This window comes from Typha angustifolia, chromosome 14 (genome assembly GCF_048772165.1).
Source record: "Typha angustifolia cultivar Huaian chromosome 14, ASM4877216v1, whole genome shotgun sequence".
Classification (NCBI taxonomy): Eukaryota; Viridiplantae; Streptophyta; class Magnoliopsida; order Poales; family Typhaceae; genus Typha; species Typha angustifolia.
This window is the reverse complement of record NC_133252.1, coordinates 13,347,303-13,367,313: the sequence shown is the minus strand read 5'-3', so window position 1 is coordinate 13,367,313 and position 20,011 is coordinate 13,347,303. Positions and strand designations below refer to the sequence as shown.

Genomic DNA, 20,011 nt, shown 5'->3' with positions numbered 1-20,011 from the left:
AAATGAAGAGAATAGAAAAAAAAAAATCTAATGTAGGTTTTTGACAAATAATTCTTAATATTTTCAATAGAAAATTCCTTTGTTTTGAACTAATTGGGCTATATTAACTCAGGGTGTTAGATGCAAAAAATACATATTTTTCAAAATATCCTCACAGATGGGTCAATTTGAAATATAATAAAAATATAGGGTGTTATTTGAAAATCTTCCCCCTCTTTTTTAAAAAAAAAATTAAAAAAAAAAAATCCTACGGTCATTTGGATACGTTAGTCTATTTCACAAGCGAGTCAAAGGAAGTCTTCTGTCGAGTTAAACATCCATTTAGATTGTAGTGGTAACAGCGGTCACCATCACATATGACATAACAACCAGCGCACTCTAGCCATCTCACGTAATAATGATTGTTACAGTGGTCGTTGCCGCTAATAATATATCCTAATAATAACAAGAGGAAAAAATAAAGAAAGAAGAAGGAAATAAAAAAATAAAAACGATTTTTGAATTTCGATTAGTGCCGACATTTACACGTCAGTGAAGCAGAACAATATAAAGGTGGGACCCGATGACACGTTGGCGCTTCGCGCCTCTTTGGAGTTGCAGACGCAGCTGTCCACTAATTAACTACCCCACCAACTCCCCCCCACTCTTTGGTTTTTTCTTTTGTTTAGCTCTCTCGTCTCTGCCTCTTTATCTCCTTTTCCTAGAATGCACCCCGCGACAAGAGGAAGGCGACCGTCGAATCCCTTGGGTTAATCCATCCCTGCCGCTCTCTTTCTCTCACTCCCTGTCTCTCCCATTGGAAGAGTTATTTCGTTTGATTTGGATCGATTCCCCTTTGATCGATTGCTATGGCGGCGGCGCAAGCGCAGGGGATCGATCCGGCCGAGCTAGATAATATCATATATAGGCTTCTTGAAGTGAGGACGGAGAGGCCCGGGAAGCAAGTTCAGCTCTCGGAATCGGAGATCCGGCATCTCTGCGTCGCGTCTCGGGAGATCTTTCTTAGCCAGCCAAACCTCTTGGAGCTCGAGGCTCCCATCAAGATCTGCGGTTTGTACCTCTTTTCCTCTGCCTTTCGATAGATTCGTGTTTCAGTTTTGCTGATGGGATGGATGTAGGATGTTGAACAAATAATCTTTTCATCGGATGGTCGATATTTTAAAGTTAATTATTAATTTTAGGGTTGTCTCGTGTGGAGCAGCAGCAAAATCTGTTGAAAGTTCGATCTTGGATATTGGATACTAAGGAGGAATAATTGGACCGACGAAAGGAAACAAACACTCAAAAGATTAGTTTATGATCGAGCTATAAATTATGTGAATGACTTGGTTTATTAGGCTGTCCTTTCGGATTGTTTATGAGCAATGAGAGGCAAAATGACCTATTCATTGAGAAAAATGGCAACTTTATATATAAGTAATACTGGGAGCAGGATATGGATTCACTAGCAGCTCATAACTATTATGAGAACTGAAACCGGATTAGCTTGCATAGGTGATGCAACTAGGATAATGTATCTTTATCCAACAATGCGACACCATCTTTTTTGTAAGTTTAGAGAAGATGGATTATTGGGTTTAGGTCAATGGACATATTTAAAAATTTGATTAATCTCAGAGATGTTGGAGTATAGAGTTCAAAGCAAACTATACTGCAGTACTTTAGCTACATGACCAATGGAACTTTTTGACAAAACACAGATTCAGATTTCAGAGGGCTCACCGAAGGTAGTAAGGAGTTTCACCATGTTGGTATCCAAATCCATACACTCATGTACTACGCATGGGCAACCTTTCTTTTTGATTTCACTCTAAATTTTACACCTTTCTCTATGATACCCATTAAGTATATGCCTTTCCTTCATAATTGCTGCTCATCTTATTTCCTCGCCAATTATCACCTTTCATTTACTATTCTCTGCAGATCCTGACTTGCTATTCTTTCTTTAGATTTATTGCAGTACAAGTGTCTTTTAACCAAGGGAAATAAAGGTTTAAGTAGCCTCGAAGCATATTTAGAGAGGAAGGCTGCATCTGTAATTACTTGGAGTCATATATAGGCATTTGGCGATAGAACTTCAGTTAGAAGTAAATGAAAATTAAAATGGGTATTTTTAATTGAATCTGGATTGAGTTGGCTATTAGTTGGGTCCTTTTGCTACCACTAGGTTTGTCGAGAGGCATCGCACTAAGATTTTTAGCCCCATTTTTTATGTTGCAAAGGGTTGTCAACTTGTTACTAGGAATTTTATTACTTATATGGCATATTGCTAAAACCGGTCTTCATAAAGATCATCATGTATAGTTAGATTACAATGATGTGTTTCAAATTTTCAATATGTTTTTGACTAGCCTTGTTCTCCTGAAGTTAGCGTTCTTTAGCACTTCCAAAATTTCCTTGGATGTCTTTTGGATGGTTTTCTATGTAAGTCATTATAGATAAATAGTGTGTACTTCAGTTATAGAGAATATTATGTTAAACGGATGAGCTGAGATACTGTCTAACACTAGAAAATTGGTAAGAATTCGAATTTGGTAAGTATTCAAACAATTTTACTCAAATGCTTTTGACCATGACAAATAGCTATTTGAAATAACTCTATTATGCTTGAAATTGTTAAACCTTAAGTTTAAAACATCTTCTTTCTTTTACATTGATCAGCAACATTTAGGATGAGATAACTCAATGTCTGCAAGGATTTTGTTGGCTTGGAGTTTGACAAAGAGAGTTGGTCTTCTCTGAATATGATAGCATCCAAATTCACATATAATAATTGTGAGTGTGAATTGTAGGGTTAACGGTGGACAGTAGAAGTTTCAAAATATACCTGCATTCTTTACCCTAGACAGTTCAGTAAAATATCTCAGTGTAATCAATATGACATGACCTTTTCTGTGGGAAATTATTGTTCATTTGCTTTATTACACTGTATAGTGTATAATTCGAAGGCAATGATGTAAAGAAGTCAATGTTTAATGAAGTTCTGGTGCAATTGTTCTTTTCAAGAAGTCATTCTAACAACTTTTTTCACTTGGTTCTTCATCATTAGAGAGTCTGCAGTGTTATGGAACAATCACAATATGGGTTATTAGATGTCCTTCCAGTTTTCCAAGAATCTTCTTTAAACTATTCAAGCTTCTAATGTGACAGGGCTATTCTTCTGCTTCTGAGACACATTCATGTCATGAATAAGTTGAATGTTGTTTTACTATCAGTTTGCAAGTATTTTAGTGCTTTCTTTTCAGGGCATGGTAAAGTATCGCACTGCCGCTATGTAGTCATTTTTTTTTATAGAATATTCAGCATGAATTGGTTATTGGTCCTCGAAAATATTTCTTGCATATTAAGAGGGCTTATAATGTATTTCTCATATTATGACTATTGCATGGAGATGCATTTAACTAGTCATTGTGATGATTTATGGATTTGCAGGTGATATTCATGGACAGTACAGTGATCTTTTAAGGCTTTTCGAATATGGAGGTTTTCCCCCAGTTGCCAATTATTTATTCTTAGGCGATTATGTGGATCGGGGAAAGCAAAGCTTGGAAACAATATGCCTTCTTCTTGCCTACAAAGTTAAATACCCAGAAAACTTTTTCCTTCTGAGAGGAAATCATGAATGCGCCTCTATTAATAGGATATATGGATTTTATGATGAATGTAAGCGTCGGTTTAATGTGAGTCTGTGGAAAACCTTCACTGAGTGCTTTAACTGTCTTCCTGTAGCTGCTTTAATTGATGACAAGATACTTTGCATGCATGGCGGCCTTTCCCCTGATCTATCTAACTTGGATCAAATTAAACGTTTACTTCGGCCAACTGATGTGCCAGACAATGGTTTATTATGTGATTTACTCTGGTCAGATCCTGGTAAGGATGTTCAAGGTTGGGGAATGAATGACAGAGGAGTTTCATACACTTTTGGTGCAGATAAGGTTTCTGAATTTTTAGAAAAGCATGATCTTGATCTTGTTTGTCGTGCCCACCAGGTTTAAAAAAATTCTGCGTCATTGTACTTATCCGTTTCTTCTCTGTTTTTCTTTCCTCTTCTTGAATCTTTTATATGATTTGGCAGGTTGTTGAGGATGGCTACGAATTTTTTGCTGATAGACAACTTGTCACTGTATTCTCAGCCCCAAATTACTGTGGTGAATTTGATAACGCCGGTGCAATGATGAGCGTCGATGATACTTTGATGTGCTCCTTCCAAATTCTAAAGCCTGCAGAGAAGAAACCAAAATTTGCCATGGCAACAAGAATATGATATCAAATAAGCCTTTCTTATATGTGTTCCAGGTAAGTTGCAACATTAATACCTTGCAACTGTACTAATTGTTATTTTTAATGGTTCCATATATTGTGTGTATCACTACTTAGCTCACTACTGATAGTGCTGTAAGTCCTTATAGCTATATGATTACTTTGGATAGTTTTATCATGAGAAATATCTGCTTATTTCAAATCAATGTTTTAAAAAATGGTAATGACAGTCGTCATGGTAGGCTGGTGCACTGGCCGCCTCGCAAAGTAGTAATGCAGCTTGCCAAAGGCAAGCAGGCTGCATTGGCACTCGGAAAAGGACGATTTAGCGCCTAGCGATCCGATTTATTGGTAGATGCAAGTCGGGTGGGTAGATGCAGGTCGGGTTCTGGTTAAGGTAAAAAAAATTGATCGATCTCTTCTCTCTCTCGATCTTTCTCTCTTGAGCTGTAAGTGGCAACGACAGCAGTGGCATGCCTTCTCTCCCTTTTCGACGACACTTAGATGCAGATCTCTCTCTGCTTTCATTTTTTTTTAAGCTTTTTTTCCTATGTTTCCAATTTTGCCCCTGCTATAAATGAATGATATTCTGACATTTGAGAGTACTACTGAATGGTAGTATAGAGATTTTTTTTAATTTTCTAGTTTTTTATAATCTTAGTTATTGTTAAAGGAGAAAAAAGATTAGTTATGATTCTAAAACTTTAGCTACTTGTAATCTTAGTGTTAATTTTTAGCTATATTAAAATATATTATGTATCATATATAATTAATTTTATTTTCTCATATATTAAAATATTACATTGCCTTAGCGTCTGCCTTTTGCGTAAGGCACTAGGTGGTGAGTGACCGTCCACAATCTACGGCCGCCTTTCAATTCATTGTTACAAATGTCATTTGCTGTTATTGTACCTGTGTTACCTCCATAGGGCTATCAGATTGTTTTTGCAGTGTTCCAAGCTTTTTATTATTTCATTAAAGTTCATGTGTTGAGAACATGTTATTCCTACTTCCAGTTGTTTCTTTAACTTTTGAAGTAAATTTTTGCATATAAACTAAATGGTATTTTGTATTTAGCTGGACGGTTATAACGGAGTTCAACTTCAGCGAACTGATTATAAGAGTTCTCGGACTAGGCATGACATAAGTGTCACTATATCAAAACTTAAGCTGTGCTCACGCTCAAGCTCTAAATCCTGTGCTCAAGCTTGGCATATTAACCACCTGAAACTTACTGAACCTATTCTGCCGGAATGACATGTTATTGCTATTATAGACTGAATTTAAGCATGATGCTAGAGATTGGATGTTTTATATCAAAATTAACATCAACCGAGCTTTTGGCAAGCAAGTGCAAGCTGTTCATTCACAGTCGGTCCATCTGAACAGGTAGAAATAGAACAATAGAAAATATATTTTGGATTAAGAAGGAACTTCTTTTTGACAGTCCTAGCACATAGATAACCTTCTCTAATTAGTATATTTTCATAAGGGATAATCTAGTTTGTCCACTTTGCCTGATAGTCGTGATATCAGGCATGATTGAAATTCACATTGACTCACTTTTAAAGCAGTATTTCAAGATTTGAAACTCCATCATTCAGTATATATTCAATTTATAAATAGTTTTAGAAAACGACTGCCGTACTGCCTTATGGTTTTCTGTAATGCAATGACCTAATATTTTTCTTATTAGAAACGGCACAGATTACTTTATTAATTTCATATACAAACTGTAAAGTATGGTTTAATATTTGGTTAACTTTCTTTGCACTGCCTTGGTTTTCTTGTCTGAGCAGCCACCTAGTTTGTAGAATCAGGCGCGCAGTTGATGGCTCATCTGCCGCCCGTCCACTGCCTGACAGTCTTTTAAAACCTTGATTTATAGCAATTATTTTTAGCATCAACTCTGCAAACTCTCAATGACATTTCTAACTCTTGTCAGGCTATTAACAAATGATATACCTGGAGGCGAGAAACTTGATGAGCTTTGTGACCGGTGGAGGTGTAGTAAGAGCAAGAGCACGACAGACTATTTAACACGGCAAAAAAAATAATATAGCTTTGGCACCCAACAAGTATTTGTGTGGAGCAACTCTTTATTAGATTGCGAACGTCAGAAATTTTCTTTTCCTCGACTGTGTGAAAGTATGCTGCTGCCTGCAGGTGTACATACATTGATTCCGAAAGGCTGGATTGATTGTTAACTCCTATATCCTTCCTTCTGTTTACAGGAACTTTCCCTACCCTCAGAAATCCATGGAAGTGAACTCCTCTTCATGCCATCCCTATGTTTGCACTGCAATGTCAAGAAATGGTGATTTTCATTACATTGACCAAAATAGTACCTTCCAAGTGCCATATCTACATTTCAATGCACCTAGTGTTGTGCTGTTTGGTGTTGATGAGTCAGCATGCCTATCTTCAATCCAAAAATTCTTTGATGGCTTGGATAGTTGAAGATAAAACTTCTCATAACTTTTGGAGCAGCCGGCATTTCTCCGGAATTCCTTCCTATGTTGTTCATTGCATCAAATTCTATTAAAAAAAAGAAAAAAGAAAATTGGACGGCCCATCTCCGAATTATATCGGATAGGATTTAGATAAAAAAAAATGAATTAATTAAAATTATCACCAATAGAATTAATTTACACTTCCAATCACGTGCGGAATTGATACGTTACCACGACCTCTAATTTCGATAATGGTTATCCACCTTATCCTCTGCTATTCGTTGCTTTTGCGCGTCGCCGCAGTCCTTGTCCACATTCCACCAACTATGACCCACCCTTTTTGACCACACCCACTTTGGGTCCACTTCTCCATTATTCATATGTAAACCCAATGTCGAGTCAGATACACTATTCGATCTTATCCCCAAACTATCTGATAACCTTTTAAACAAAGCCTATTCCTTCCTCTATAAAACAAAGAAGACTAGACAAAGTTGGAGCACCTACAGCTACCTAACTACTATCAGAGATGAAGACGGTCTTGGTGCTTATCTTCTTCGTCTCTCTCCCCTTCGTCCATTCCAAGCTCGAGTTCCAGCTACCAGCAAAGGGTAATTAATCATACATACACCTTTCCCTCCAATTCTCCTCTACTTTTTGGGTGCTAAGAATTAACCAAAATTAGTTTTTTTGGTTTAATCTTTTGATGGTAATAGATTACAGAGGTGATCAGATCAAAGTGAGGCCATGGCCGTGCTGCGACAACTGTGGCGGTTGCACGAAATCCATCCCACCCCAATGCCAGTGCCAAGATCTTGTGAGGTCGTGCCATCCGATGTGCAAAGAATGCGTTAAATCTCCTCTTAGCGTTGAACCAGTCCTGTATCAGTGTATGGATCGGATCCCAAACTTTTGTAAATATAGATGTAGTAATTCCAAGTCAGTGCAAGAAAGGTAGTGCCCATGTCAACCTTTAGATCTCCTCCTCTGGTTTATTCCCCCCCCCCCCCCCCCCCCCCCCCCCCCCCCCCCCCCCCCTCCTTTTGTTGCGAGTATTTTGGGTACTCAGGAAGAGGCCTGCATCTGCATGCTTTGTGATTGTGGAAGTTCTCTTGTATAATTATGGGAGATTTCATCAATTGGGCTCTCTACATCCTTCTGCGTATTTATATTTTATTTCATAAGAGGTAAAGTTTATTTTGTCACCTAACAAAAGCAAGAGAAATTGCCCTGTTTTAGGGCTGTTTGAGGGACAGTTGATCATCTTTTTTTAAAAAAAAAATAAATAAATAAATAAATAAAATTTTGCTCGGGATACATGAGGCTGTTAGGACCCCGCGTGGGCTGAAGGCTCCTAGCGGTTGGATTTAATCAATGCCACCATTTCAGCCTCGTGGCCGAAGCATTTGCGAATATTATAAACAGAGTGGCCGAAGCATTTCGGAATATTCTAAACAGAGTGGCCGAAGCATTTCAGAATATTCTAAACAGAGTACATACATGCGGCCCCTGGTCTATTGTAAGTCTTAGTGAGGATATTATGATTCTATTCTCCCATTTTCTTCTCATATTATTTTGAGAAGCCAACCGGATTGGCTAGCAACTTTGAGAAGAACAATGGGCTACAATTATACTTGGGAAGGTAACCAATTAGTGAAATAAAAAAAATATATATATTAAAGTAGGAAAGTCTTCAACATTGTAGACAAACCCCTGTATATCAGGAGGCTATTACAAATACTACTTCCCTTAAATTTGATGAATTCCTTAGCCATCAATTTTGTATATACTCTCCTTATCGTAACTTCAATCTTTTAAACATCCTACAACTTCACTAGAGCTGTCAATCTATCTAGTTTTGTTGTTCGAAATCGACCCATTCCCTTGGTAAATAGTTGAACTTAAAATTGATCTTGATCTTCATACTTAAATTTAGATCTTTACTTTCGTAAGTTTAACTGTAGTTAGTTGAACATGAGTTAGCTTCGAATTCATTTTGAGCCGAACATGAGCTTAGCTTTAAATTTATATTTTTGAACTCCAACTGGAGTCATATGAGCTTTAATTTGGAGTTCAAATAGCCTAACTTGTTGGACCCTACTATTGAAAGTAGAAGGCCCTTGTTGACCAGGCAAACACCTAACGTGATTTTACTTGAGATTTGAGAGGATGTAAAGCCTTCTATTGTGCAAAAAATGTGCTCTATTTGTGGTCATAGTATTGTGGCATACTTGACGAAGTAGATTAATATAATTAGCTAGCTTTCAATGACCATCTTGGACATGAGGTATGTAATGTATGAACCCGCAGTATAGAGCATGCAGACATGCAAGTCCTGAGATAGCTAACACAAGTACTTGTCATTGCTTCAGATCAGATTCTCTAACTTATTTCTACAATAATAGTCCACTTGTTTTTGGACCGAGGCCTACCAACTCTGATAACTACTGTAAAACTTACAAGGCATCCAATGGCTAGTTCAATCATACATCATGATATAGCTAGTAAATTTGTCCATGGGCGAATATTGAAAAAAGAAGAAGAAGTGTTTTAAGTATTATCAAAATTGATATAGCTTAAAGATAAGAGATTTAACATTTGAGAACAATATATATTAATTCGCCATCCTCTAATAATTCACAGAAATATGCAATTCTGGTAGTGAAATTGTCATAATATATAGACATGCAGACGTTACACGTTTGTATGCGTGATCCTTACCATGTTTTAAGCAACATATATACATACAAGTAGCTAGGCCTTATATATAACAACAAAGATCATATCAAACATCTCCCATGGCGATCCAAATCTCACTACTACTCCTCGCCTTCTCGGCCATCTTCGTCATTCTTCTACCTCACACCTCCGCAGACTACGTTCTCTTCAATGGCGAAGTTCTCATGGCAGGCCAAAACCTAACGAACGGGCGGTACCGCTTATCCATGCAATCCAACTGCGATCTAGTCCTCTACGACGGTGACGAGCCGGCGTGGCGGACCAACACGGCCGACAAGGGCAAAGACTGCTATCTAGGCCTTAAACAAAACGGCGAACTCGTCGTTCGCCGCAACGTGCACTACACTCTATGGTCAAGCTCTAACAAATCCAAGAAAGGCAAGTACGCTCTTGTGCTTACTGATCATGGCAAGCTGGGCGTCTATGGCCAGAAAAGGTGGAGTAGCAACAACCAGAAGGAAGTGGGAGTGATGACGAGGTCAGTAGTGGGAACAAGCTACGTCTTGTACTCTGGAGACAGGCTAAGCCCACCAAAGAAGCTTAGGTACAAGAACTACGAGCTAAGTTTCACCAAGTCGTGTAACATGATCATAAAAGAAGAACGGTCAGGAAAGGTTCTGTGGCAAACGAGCACACAAGGCAATGGGTGTTACCTGCAATTGGAGGAAGACGGAGAGCTCGCAGTTAAGCGTTCCAACCAACGTCTTTGGAGTAGTAATAAGAAGTTTGAGAATGGGAATTATATCGCGGTGCTTCGTTTCGATGGAAGGCTTAACGTCTATGGCCCGTTAGTTTGGTCGAATGAGGAGGTGCAGGACGATTCGGCAATGTCTTCGGCTCTCGGTGCCGACTCTGCGACTTCTTTGTAGAGTTGCCAAGAGCTACTAGTAATATGAGTGGTTTTAAGTATAATAACTAAGAGGATCTCCTCGAACTTATATTCGATTTAAGGCCAAGAAGAGCTAGGCGTAGTTGTTACTTTTCCTGTTGCTTAAATATATTACGCGATGGTTGTCTTTGAATTAATCATAAAGTAAGGAATTAAAAGCGTGATTAATGAGCAAGAAATAGAATCCATCCCCTCTAATTATTTATTTGATTTAACTTGACCTGGCCCTCGTTGTCGCGGCGATCAGACGTGCCACAGTTTTTTCATACAGCAATTTGCAAGTGAAAAGAACCGTGATATCCTTGTACCGATAAAGATCAATTTATATGATTATTTTAACCAATTAATCGTACTCTCATTCTTCTTGAAGCTAAATAAACTTTGGCTCGTTGAATTATGCAAATGAATCCAAGATAGAATTAAATTCCCAAAGAAAAACTCCAGAAATTCTTCGAATCCCAATGTGTGTAGTGTAGGTGTGACCCCATGTGAGAATCATACAGCTCAGCCCATGTGACGATGTCGTCTTCGTTGACTACAAGTCAACCATATACTGACAGCGGCGACTGCACTAGGAAGTCTTTGCTTACATATATATACGTATTAAAATTTCAATATCTTCCGCGTCTATATACACTAACCTGGGAGCTCAACTCAAGTAACCCACTCCAAGAAGTCATCAACAACGATGGCGCTAATCCCATTTCTCCTCGTCTTTGCATCGTTGCTTTCCCTCTCTATAGCAAACGAGAACAATGTGCTCATCACTGGCGACGTACTCGGCACCGACTCCCAACTCTCCTACCTTGGCGCCGTCTTCGTCATGCAAGGCGACTGCAACCTAGTCCTCTACAACTCTGGCGTCGGTTTCCAATCCAACACCCACGGCGACGGCGTCAACTGCACCTTGACCCTCGACGACCACGGCCAGCTCATCATCAAGAGCTCCGACAACACCGTCGTCTGGACCTCACTGCCACGTGTCAACACCAAGAAGGGAAGATACGCCGCCGTCGTGCGACCCGACGAGGCGGTCGCCGTCTACGGCCCGACAGTTTGGTCAACGCCGAAGTTGGACTCGTCCACTGCTGACGTGTACGGCTCATATAAGCTCAACATCCCCATGGTTAGGAACCTCCTGTTCTCGTCTCAGATACTTTACGACAACGATGAGATCGCGGCGAGGGATTATAGTTTTATTATGAGGGATGATTGCGATCTAGTTCTTGACAAGGGTGGGAAAGGTGTTGTTTGGGAGTCTGGGAGCTCGGGTAAAGGAAAGAATTGTTTCCTTAGGCTTGACCATAAGGGACAGTTGAGTGTCAACGATGACCATAATAAAATCTTGTGGGTTAGTGAAGCTGCAGGGAAAGATGGGGACTACGTTCTTATCATGCAGATTAATGGGCAGGCTGCTGTGTATGGGCCTTTGGTGTGGTCGACTTAGGACTCAATGCAAATGCCGCCTTGATATGCTTTCTTAGTTGTCTACGGGCTTTCCATAAAAATTAAAAAGAAAAGAATTGTTGGAATAAATGAAGCTTTGTCTTTATTTTGTCGATTTCTTTTATTATTACTATTATTATCATGAGCTTAGATATTATTATTCTCAGTATATGGGAGTCAGTGACCTATTTTAAATCCAACATCTTATCAACTATGATGAAATTAACATAACATTACTTGAGAAGTATATTGCTCAAGAAATTAACTGGGGTCATACTTCATACCCTCTTACAAGCTGGATGAATCCGTAGCATCTCAACACAGAATAGTTCGAAAAATGCAGTTCAGGACTTTGCCGGCATCCATAGCCTTGAATTACAGTTTTGCTCCTCTTTCAGTTTGTAGAGGGAAGCTCTAAAAATCACAGGATGGTTGGGAAAGAACACTGGATTAACTTATAATGGAGAATTGTCGACAAATTTATGAGCTTTGGTAGGATAAATATGCAACAAGGAACTGCAACAGGCTAGAAGCCCAATCATCTGCTTGCGCAGCCACATTATTGAATGCCCAACCAGCTTAGCCACGTTGGTCATGGAAAACGTCTGCGATTACAACAAGAACATATGTATAAGCATCCAACAATTGGCTGGTGGGGAGTAGAACAGAACAGTCGAAATTGGGAAGAAGATAAGTGTTGTGAACTTGAATATTTAATTAAATAGAATATTCTAGAGTCAGGCCAATGTATTCCTAACACTGTGGATGCTCTGCTCGAGCATGACATGAAGGAAACCAAAATCAAATTCATATATATTTGTCATATGTCGAAACAAAGGAAATGATGAAATCAACAGATTGCACTTTTATTAAAAAAAACATAGTATCAAATTCCTACCATCACTGACAACCACTCCACCTAGCCCAATCCACGAACTGCATTCCTCCATAAATGTTATTGGCAAACCGGACGCCAACTGTGAAAGCCATTGCAACAGTCGGAGTGCGTCTTGCTACTGGAGATGCCTCGACCAAGCGTTCCAGCCCATTAATAATCTGGTACCGGGTATTGGAAGAAACCGCAAGAAATACCCCTGAAAGTTTAAATATGCTATGAGAGTTGCTATTATTGGCTATGGCATATGAAAGAACAAAAATGACACGAATAATAGAAAATAAGCAAGCTTATGCCCTTTCCACAGGCAACTTGATAAACATTCCATCAAGCAAAAGATATATCAGCACACTTAAATTTATCAACATGCGAAACAAATCCTGATTGCTTAAGCCTATTGTCTTACAAAATACAGTTTTATCCCCTACTACAAGTTACAACAAGGCCGCCCTAACAGATCAGAGAAAAGGAACAAAGGGAGAACATCTCAACAAAAAATAGATTATTGGTACTGTTTCAGCACCAATAATCTATGTAAGTGTGCTCAGATGGTCCTTTGACAAAGACTGACTATTTGAATTGGGAAGGATCAGATGGATTTTGACAAAGGCAACAAGATTTTAAGTATTTACCTTCATTTATCCTTGGTTTCTTGAAGATCTTTGGAACCAATTAAAAGGTAATAACAATTCTTTAACCAGTAAGGCATCCCATTTTGAGTTTACCTTCAAACAAATGGTTTACTGAAACTGACTTTTTTTTTCATTTTATTTAATGAAAAACAATCTGAGGAAACAAATCATGATTGTGACCAAATCGAGCAGAATAGCTAAACTCCATGATTGTAGAATCTAAGTATCATTGCGATGCAGTCTACATATTTTTAGTGAACCATGACATGTGAATCATGTGATCTCTAGAAGCATCATCAGGTCAACAAAGAACCTTTTCAGAAGTCTGTTGGATAACATCAAGATAAGTGTAGATTCCATCAAACATTTTCCACATTGTGCCAACACTTGTATAATTAGACAAATGCATGTTTTTCATAAAATTGAATCTTAAAGGAATATCAAGTGAAAACTACAAATAGTAGGTTGTGCTGATCTTTCCAAGACAATGATAGGTTTTTAGTTTTTGCACACTCAACTGAATTCAAGCAAGATATTCCGCATTTCAAGGAATTAACAAATCTAGGAAGTACAAAAAAACAATACAAAATTTCATCTGCAATGGAAGCTTCAAGAGGAATAATTAGTTGGGTAGACCAAATGGAATCTTAAAAAGAAAAAAGTAAACTTCATGCAATAATTTAAGAAATTATCACTTCAAGAAATGTTAAGAACGATTTCCACACATACCCCATAGAGCAGCACTTTTAATAAGAGGTGGAACAGGTATATCTTCTTCTGATTTCTTTACGCTCCTGAACGGAATTCAGAAGATAGATTTGAATTAGTTGTCTGAAATGCAGAACAACAGGACAACCATGCAATCAACATAAAGATGAATGGAACTACAGAAGTCCTTAATAGACATTCCTATTCTAGACATTAATAGCATAAAATATTTTCTATAGAAAAAGTTTAGAGTTTAATTAAGATAAAAAGAATTGCCTATTGAAACTGTATATACTAGCTACACAGTCTAGGAAAATATACATTGAAGCATCGTTGCTACTTCCAAAGTTACTTCACAGTTTTATCTAGCTACATACTAACCCATCAGAATTGATTAGAGATTAAGGTATTAACCTTTTGGCAGTCATTATCATGTTTGCGATTCCTTGGCCTACAAGGCCACACATGAATCCAACTGAACCATATAAAACGCCCTGCATTAAATTGCCAATCTATTACTGATGCATTTTCAAATAATGAAAGAGATTAATGCAGCTGCAACACCTTGAAAGAAACTCTGAATATGTAAAGATAGGCTCATCCTGAATACAACCCGAAAAAATCCAACTGCTCAAGATGAGCAACATTCTTCTGCTAGTAATGATGATAGTATACCTTGAAAAAGTAAGTACCAATCCGTTGTTGAACTGAATATCTGCACCCTGGTCTTTCAGCTTCAAAAACACTGCATCAAATATTTGGATCACTTAGGAGAAATTTTAGATACTTCACATTGTGGTCAAGGAGATTGGGGATGCTCTGGATGCCTAGAATAAACTGAGACATGATGGGTTCAATAAAGAAGACCGGTATACCATAATATCCTAAGGTTGAGTTTGAACAAATAGGACAGCCAATTGCTAATCAAGATATTGAATAAGATGACATTGCATTCTTGGTAGGAATGCTCTCATGCATAAACCATTTAGTAAGGACAAAATTTCAATTTCAAGATGCCTATAAAATTACAGCTAAAAGCCCAAAAGTAAGATGGTGACATTGTTTAAGTTCCAGACTGATTAGTGGAAGACAAACCAAATCTTCACTCGCTGGTGAAACTATTATTCGTCATTGAAAAAAACTGTTACTTTCTCAACTAGCAAAAGCACAAAAAGTAAATGATTCTTCGATCAATATCGTATTGTGAATATGAACCAGCTGCATATAGATGATCAGATTTGTTTACCGGATGGTTATTGAAACGGAATAGAATTTCTATGTACCTGCTTGGCAAAGCTCCATAGGCATGTCTGATGCGTCCAAGAAGACCTTTTGAAGCAGATGCTTGACCAAACCGTGCATAAGGTGCCAACATACCCACTAAAGCTATGTTAACAACTATGCCTACCAAAAGATCTGCAGCATACAACTCAAATTCTGACCAGAAATCTTTCCCCCTCTTTTGAATTTCAGCAAAAGTTGCACAGCAGGAGTCAATAATTATCTACAAGTTCAGCACAAAACATATGTAGTCAATTACCTCCATATACACTTCAGATGTTAATATAGGAAGATCCTGAGAAACAAAATTCCAACAGACCTCTGTTCCAACTTTAAAAAGGAAAGATGGATCAGCAAGCATCCGATTTCGAAGGAGTGAACAGGACTTCATAGCGACATCCAGAGGCCAAGCTGCTGCCTTTGTTTTGATTGAAAATGGTTACAATAGAGCTCTACTTGGAAGTACATAAATCACATTATTTTCCATCATATGAGCAATAAAAAACAAATAAGTACCTGCATATCCAAGTATCTAAAGAGAAAAACTTCTTGTATTCCAACGGTTTTTGCAGCCTCTAGCATGTCAGCAGGAAGACTGGCCCCACGTTTCTTTACTTCTCTCATAACCTCCTCAAAGTTCAACACTGGTCCGAACTCATCTTCTTCTCTGTTATCACTTCTTTCGTCGCCGTTGGCCCCACCACCACCCCCTCCTCCTGGTGGAATATTTCCATCACCACTAGACCCATTAGTATTATCTTTGCCTCCATTTCCGAAATCAAGCTCCGGATTACAGTTAGATTCAGGAACAATAATTTCCTTATTCAAAGATGCATCCCCTTCAGTCCGCAAGACCGTAGTTGTCGTGGCATTAGATTCCACTTCGACCGGCTGCTGCATCTCACTGGTAGTTTCAATAATCCACTTCCTCTTGCGCGAATAAAGATCACTTCTTTCTACTCCAATATAAGACGCAAGCATAGTTGATTTCAAAGATAAACTACACCGAACAGTAGGACTTGTTCGGAGTCCAAATCCCATGACATCAGTAATTATCTTTTTGCTCCGGCATACCGTAAAATTAATGCCAACAGAGCCATTATTAACCATATAAGAATGGCTATATGATCTTAAGTTCAAACAAGAAGACCCCATGCTACGCTCCCCCAATTAATATCCTCGAGATGGAACTTTGATTTCAACAAACCCTATGCATGTACATCAAATAAAATATAAGAACAAATCACCAGCTGCTAAAAAGCAAAGGACAGTCTTTATGACAGGAGGAAAAAAAAAGAGAGAGGAAGAGATCGGAAAGAAGATATTTATACTGTGGATTCCGGAAAGGGAAAGGAGGCAGTAAAAACGGTGGGCTTCTCTTCGATTCTCGATTGGAAAGATGAGATTTTGGGAGATGCGAGTGGGAGTGTGACGAGCGGCGGAGTGCAGCAACTCAAGGTCGAGGGGGGATAACAACTCGTGTAGGGATGCAAAAACGGACCCGGGCCTGGATCCACTTGACTGGGCTTGGATCGGGTCATGCTATAATGGACCCGACCCGCCTCGAGTGAATACCGAGTAATGCTTAAATGTCCGCCTACCCTATTCGGGCCGAGAACTAGTCCGGTCCAATTATTCTGTCTAAGCTGGTGTGGCCCAAGGCCTAAGGCCTAAGGCCATCCAAATATAATATAAATCTGGGGATGGATTTTTCTTCTTTAATGGCTCCTTTTTTTTTTTTTAATCTTTGGTTAAATATATATGTCACAGCTACTTGCGTTCTCACGAAGTTTTGAAATATTTTCTAAAATATTCGTTATCGGTAATTATATATCATGCTGTTTATGTGATTTAGAAACTACAAGAGTGCATTTTTATTTTATTTTTTTGAATGAGAGAGTGCATTTTTATGTACTCCTTCACACAAAATGACCTACCAAACTAGTATGTGATCTTCATCCAACAAACATAAGGCTGTTGCTCTTTCAAACAGCATGCTTGAATTCCCTCCCAGGTATCCAAAATCCACACCCAATCCTGGTGAATCTCTCAAGAACTTTGTTTCAGATGGTGCCCTGCACCCGCATCCACCCATCCCTCCTCCAAATCCCTTTTCCTCCCAAGCCTCCTCAGCTCCATCTCCATCCCCACCCATGCTCCTCCTCCTCCTCCCTCTCTTTCAAAACCTTCTCCTCTCTCGACTCTCCTTCTTCCACGTCCATCGCCACCACCACCTCAACCGATAGATACAACCATCTTATCCAATCCCTGTGCAAGCAAGGACACCTCAAGCAAGCTCTCCAACTCCTCCCACAAGAGCCCAACCCCACCCAACGAACCTACGAGTCCCTAATCCTCGCCTGCGCCCACCAAAAATCCCTTTCCTATGGCTCTGTCGTCCATCGCAGCCTCGTCGAGGACGGGTTTGATCAGGATCCTTTCCTTTCCACTAAGCTTATTGACATGTACTCCCAGTTTGGCTCCCTCGATGACGCCCGCGACGTGTTCGACGAAACGGTCGAGAAGACCATCTTCGTTTGGAACGCGCTATTGAAGGCCCTCGCGCTCGCCAATGAGGCCGAGGAGGCCCTCTCGCTGTTTCGGGAAATGGGCCAGCTTGGGGTTTCGATGGATAGTTTTACGTACTCTCACGCGCTTAAGGCTTGCATTGGTTCCTCGTCCTACCCTGCGTTGGCCTTTGAGAGGGTTCGGCAGATTCATGGCCATGTTGTCCGTGAAGGGTTTGACTCCAGAGTCCATGTGGCAACTACACTCGTTGATTGCTACGCAAAGCTTGGGTGTGTTTCCTATTCGGAGAAAATCTTTTCTGGAATGCACGAGAGAAATGTGGTTTCATGGAGTGCGATGATTGCTTGTTATGCAAAGAATGAGCGCCCATTTGATGCTCTGGATCTCTTTAGAGAGATGATGGTGAGAGAGCCTGATGTGGTTCCTAACTCAGTTACCATGATTAGTGTATTACAAGCCTGTGCTGGCTTGGCCGCACTTGGACAGGGCAAGATCATGCATGCTTATGTTCTCAGGAAAGGACTTGAGTCCATTGTATCAGTGGTCAATGCTCTGATTGCAATGTATGTCAAATGTGGTAGTTTGGAGCATGGGCAACGAGTTTTTGATTGGATGAATGGGCGGAGGGATGTTGTTTCATGGAATTCGCTGATCTCAGGTTATGGAGTATATGGATTTGGCATGAAGGCAATTCAGATTTTTGATGAAATGATCAATTCAGGAATTAGTCCAAGCCCCATTACATTTGTGAGTGTCTTAGGGGCTTGTAGCCATGCTGGACTTGTAACAGAAGGAACTAGGCTGTTCGAATCGATGAGCCAGTATCATGGTATGGTAACTCGTGCAGAGCACTATGCCTCTTTGGTAGATCTCCTTGGTCGTGCTGGAAAGTTAGATGAAGCAGCAGCTCTCATAGAAGGGATGGATGTTGAACCTAATCATAAAGTATGGGGTGCACTCCTTGGAGCGTGCAGGATTCATGGTAATGCAGAGCTTGCGGAGAGGGCTTGTGCACATCTCTTTGAACTTGAGCCCATGAATGCTGGGAATTATGTACTCTTAGCAGACATCTATGCAGAAGCTAAGATGTGGGAAGAGGTGAACAGAGTGAAGAAACTTCTTGAAGAACGTGGACTGGAGAAGCTTTCAGGCTGCAGCTGGATTGAGGTGAAAAATAAGATGTACTCATTTGTCTCAGTTGATGAAATGAATCCGCATATAGAGCAACTTCAGGCATTGTTGGTTCAGTTGGTTCTTGAGATGAAGAGCCATGGTTATGTTCCAAACACTAAGGTTGTTCTTTATGATCTTGACCAGGAAGAGAAGGAGAGGATTCTGCTGGGTCACAGTGAGAAACTGGCTGTTGCCTTTGGGCTAATTAACTGTGGCAAAGGGGAAGTCATCAGGATCACAAAGAACCTAAGGTTGTGTGAGGATTGTCATTCTGTCACAAAGTTCATCTCAAAGTATGCAAAGAGAGAAATACTTGTTAGGGACATTAACCGATTTCATCATTTCAGAGATGGTGTATGTTCGTGTTTGGATTATTGGTAAACAGGTCATTTGAAAAGAGACTTGTAACATCTTTCTTACTGAATACTGAGGGTTGTATATATAAAATCCAACATCTTAATTTTGGTTTTTCAGTTGTCATTAGTGGCTGAAAAGACTGTAAATTGTCTCCAACACATAATGGGAAATTCAGAGAGTGTGCAGTTCTTATTTAAAATCTTTTGAATTCTTTATAGTAATATATAGTAGATACCAGAAAGAAGTTCAGCATCATTCTTGTAATTAAATTAAGGCTTATTGACAGGACCGGGTTACACATCAACTTGTAACATAACAGCATCATTGAAATCCATGTCTAAATTCCACTTCTTTATAAATGTGCACTTCCTTAAGTGTTAAGTACCGTCTTATAACTTCTAATGGTGTCGGCTCCTCTTCTCTCCAGAAGAAGTGAAGATTAATTGTAATGCCAAAAGAAAATCTCGAACAAACAAATGTAGATCCATTTCGTTCTCCCACTGCTGTTTCCTTGTAAATTAGAACCTACAGCATCAACTTTACTAGCAGACAGGTTCATGAACCTGTCGAACAAGGATACCGGATACAATCACCATTGCATTACTGCAATGGATGAGAACGAGTTAGAGGCGAGACGTTACAACGT

General features: G+C 39.4%; 5 protein-coding genes across 6 annotated transcripts; 4 read left to right on the top strand and 1 right to left on the bottom strand.

Annotated features, from left to right (window-relative positions):
• Nucleotides 1-683: 683 nt before the first annotated feature.
• LOC140775593 (serine/threonine-protein phosphatase PP1-like) lies at nucleotides 684-6,645 on the top strand. 2 transcript variants are annotated; one of them, XR_012106787.1, is made up of 5 exons: nucleotides 684-1,050; nucleotides 3,433-3,992; nucleotides 4,079-4,299; nucleotides 6,209-6,411; nucleotides 6,498-6,645. XR_012106787.1 is itself a non-coding variant. In XM_073118973.1 (4 exons), the coding sequence occupies exons 1-3, from the start codon at nucleotides 849-851 to the stop codon at nucleotides 4,265-4,267; spliced, it is 951 nt and encodes a 316-aa protein (XP_072975074.1). In that variant the 5' UTR covers nucleotides 684-848; the 3' UTR covers nucleotides 4,268-4,299; nucleotides 6,209-6,476. The 2 variants fall into 2 exon arrangements, 1 of the variants encoding a protein (XP_072975074.1); XM_073118973.1 differs by lacking the exon at nucleotides 6,498-6,645 and having other exon boundaries at nucleotides 6,209-6,476.
• A 2,869-nt stretch (nucleotides 6,646-9,514) lies between these two features.
• LOC140776442 (mannose-specific lectin 2-like) lies at nucleotides 9,515-10,324 on the top strand. The gene has a single exon (XM_073120152.1). The coding sequence runs from the start codon at nucleotides 9,515-9,517 to the stop codon at nucleotides 10,322-10,324; it is 810 nt and encodes a 269-aa protein (XP_072976253.1).
• Nucleotides 10,325-10,968: 644 nt separating this feature from the next.
• Nucleotides 10,969-11,899, top strand: LOC140776561 (mannose-specific lectin 3-like). Its single transcript, XM_073120299.1, has one exon. The coding sequence runs from the start codon at nucleotides 11,033-11,035 to the stop codon at nucleotides 11,789-11,791; it is 759 nt and encodes a 252-aa protein (XP_072976400.1). The 5' UTR covers nucleotides 10,969-11,032; the 3' UTR covers nucleotides 11,792-11,899.
• A 113-nt stretch (nucleotides 11,900-12,012) lies between these two features.
• LOC140776559 (protein RETICULATA, chloroplastic-like) lies at nucleotides 12,013-16,794 on the bottom strand. The gene is made up of 9 exons (XM_073120298.1): nucleotides 16,638-16,794; nucleotides 15,823-16,514; nucleotides 15,626-15,724; nucleotides 15,309-15,529; nucleotides 14,701-14,770; nucleotides 14,440-14,519; nucleotides 14,047-14,111; nucleotides 12,689-12,884; nucleotides 12,013-12,395 (listed from the first exon to the last, which is right to left on the bottom strand). Exons 2-8 carry the CDS (start codon nucleotides 16,459-16,461, stop codon nucleotides 12,691-12,693), a joined length of 1,368 nt encoding a protein of 455 aa, XP_072976399.1. The 5' UTR covers nucleotides 16,462-16,514; nucleotides 16,638-16,794; the 3' UTR covers nucleotides 12,013-12,395; nucleotides 12,689-12,690.
• A 400-nt stretch (nucleotides 16,795-17,194) lies between these two features.
• On the top strand, nucleotides 17,195-19,405 carry LOC140775909 (pentatricopeptide repeat-containing protein CRR2, chloroplastic). Its single transcript, XM_073119400.1, has one exon. It carries the CDS (start codon nucleotides 17,374-17,376, stop codon nucleotides 19,387-19,389), a length of 2,016 nt encoding a protein of 671 aa, XP_072975501.1. The 5' UTR covers nucleotides 17,195-17,373; the 3' UTR covers nucleotides 19,390-19,405.
• The last annotated feature ends 606 nt before the right edge of the window (nucleotides 19,406-20,011 follow it).

What these genes read in the sequence shown, in the direction of transcription:
- LOC140775593 (XM_073118973.1), top strand. Translation starts at nt 849, where the DNA reads ATGGCGGCGGCGCAAGCGCAGGGGATCGATCCGGCCGAGCTAGATAAT. An exon ending in GGCTCCCATCAAGATCTGCG is followed by an intron (nt 1,051 to 3,432) that starts GTTTGTACCTCT and finishes ATGGATTTGCAG; the next exon opens with GTGATATTCATGGACAGTAC. An exon ending in TTGTTTGTCGTGCCCACCAG is followed by an intron (nt 3,993 to 4,078) that starts GTTTAAAAAAAT and finishes ATGATTTGGCAG; the next exon opens with GTTGTTGAGGATGGCTACGA.
- LOC140775909 (XM_073119400.1), top strand. Translation starts at nt 17,374, where the DNA reads ATGGTGCCCTGCACCCGCATCCACCCATCCCTCCTCCAAATCCCTTTT.
- LOC140776561 (XM_073120299.1), top strand. Translation starts at nt 11,033, where the DNA reads ATGGCGCTAATCCCATTTCTCCTCGTCTTTGCATCGTTGCTTTCCCTC.
- LOC140776442 (XM_073120152.1), top strand. Translation starts at nt 9,515, where the DNA reads ATGGCGATCCAAATCTCACTACTACTCCTCGCCTTCTCGGCCATCTTC.
- LOC140776559 (XM_073120298.1), bottom strand. Translation starts at nt 16,461, where the DNA reads ATGGGGTCTTCTTGTTTGAACTTAAGATCATATAGCCATTCTTATATG. An exon ending in TTAGATACTTGGATATGCAG is followed by an intron (nt 15,725 to 15,822) that starts GTACTTATTTGT and finishes ATCAAAACAAAG; the next exon opens with GCAGCAGCTTGGCCTCTGGA. An exon ending in TAAAAGTGCTGCTCTATGGG is followed by an intron (nt 12,885 to 14,046) that starts GTATGTGTGGAA and finishes TTAAACTTTCAG; the next exon opens with GGGTATTTCTTGCGGTTTCT.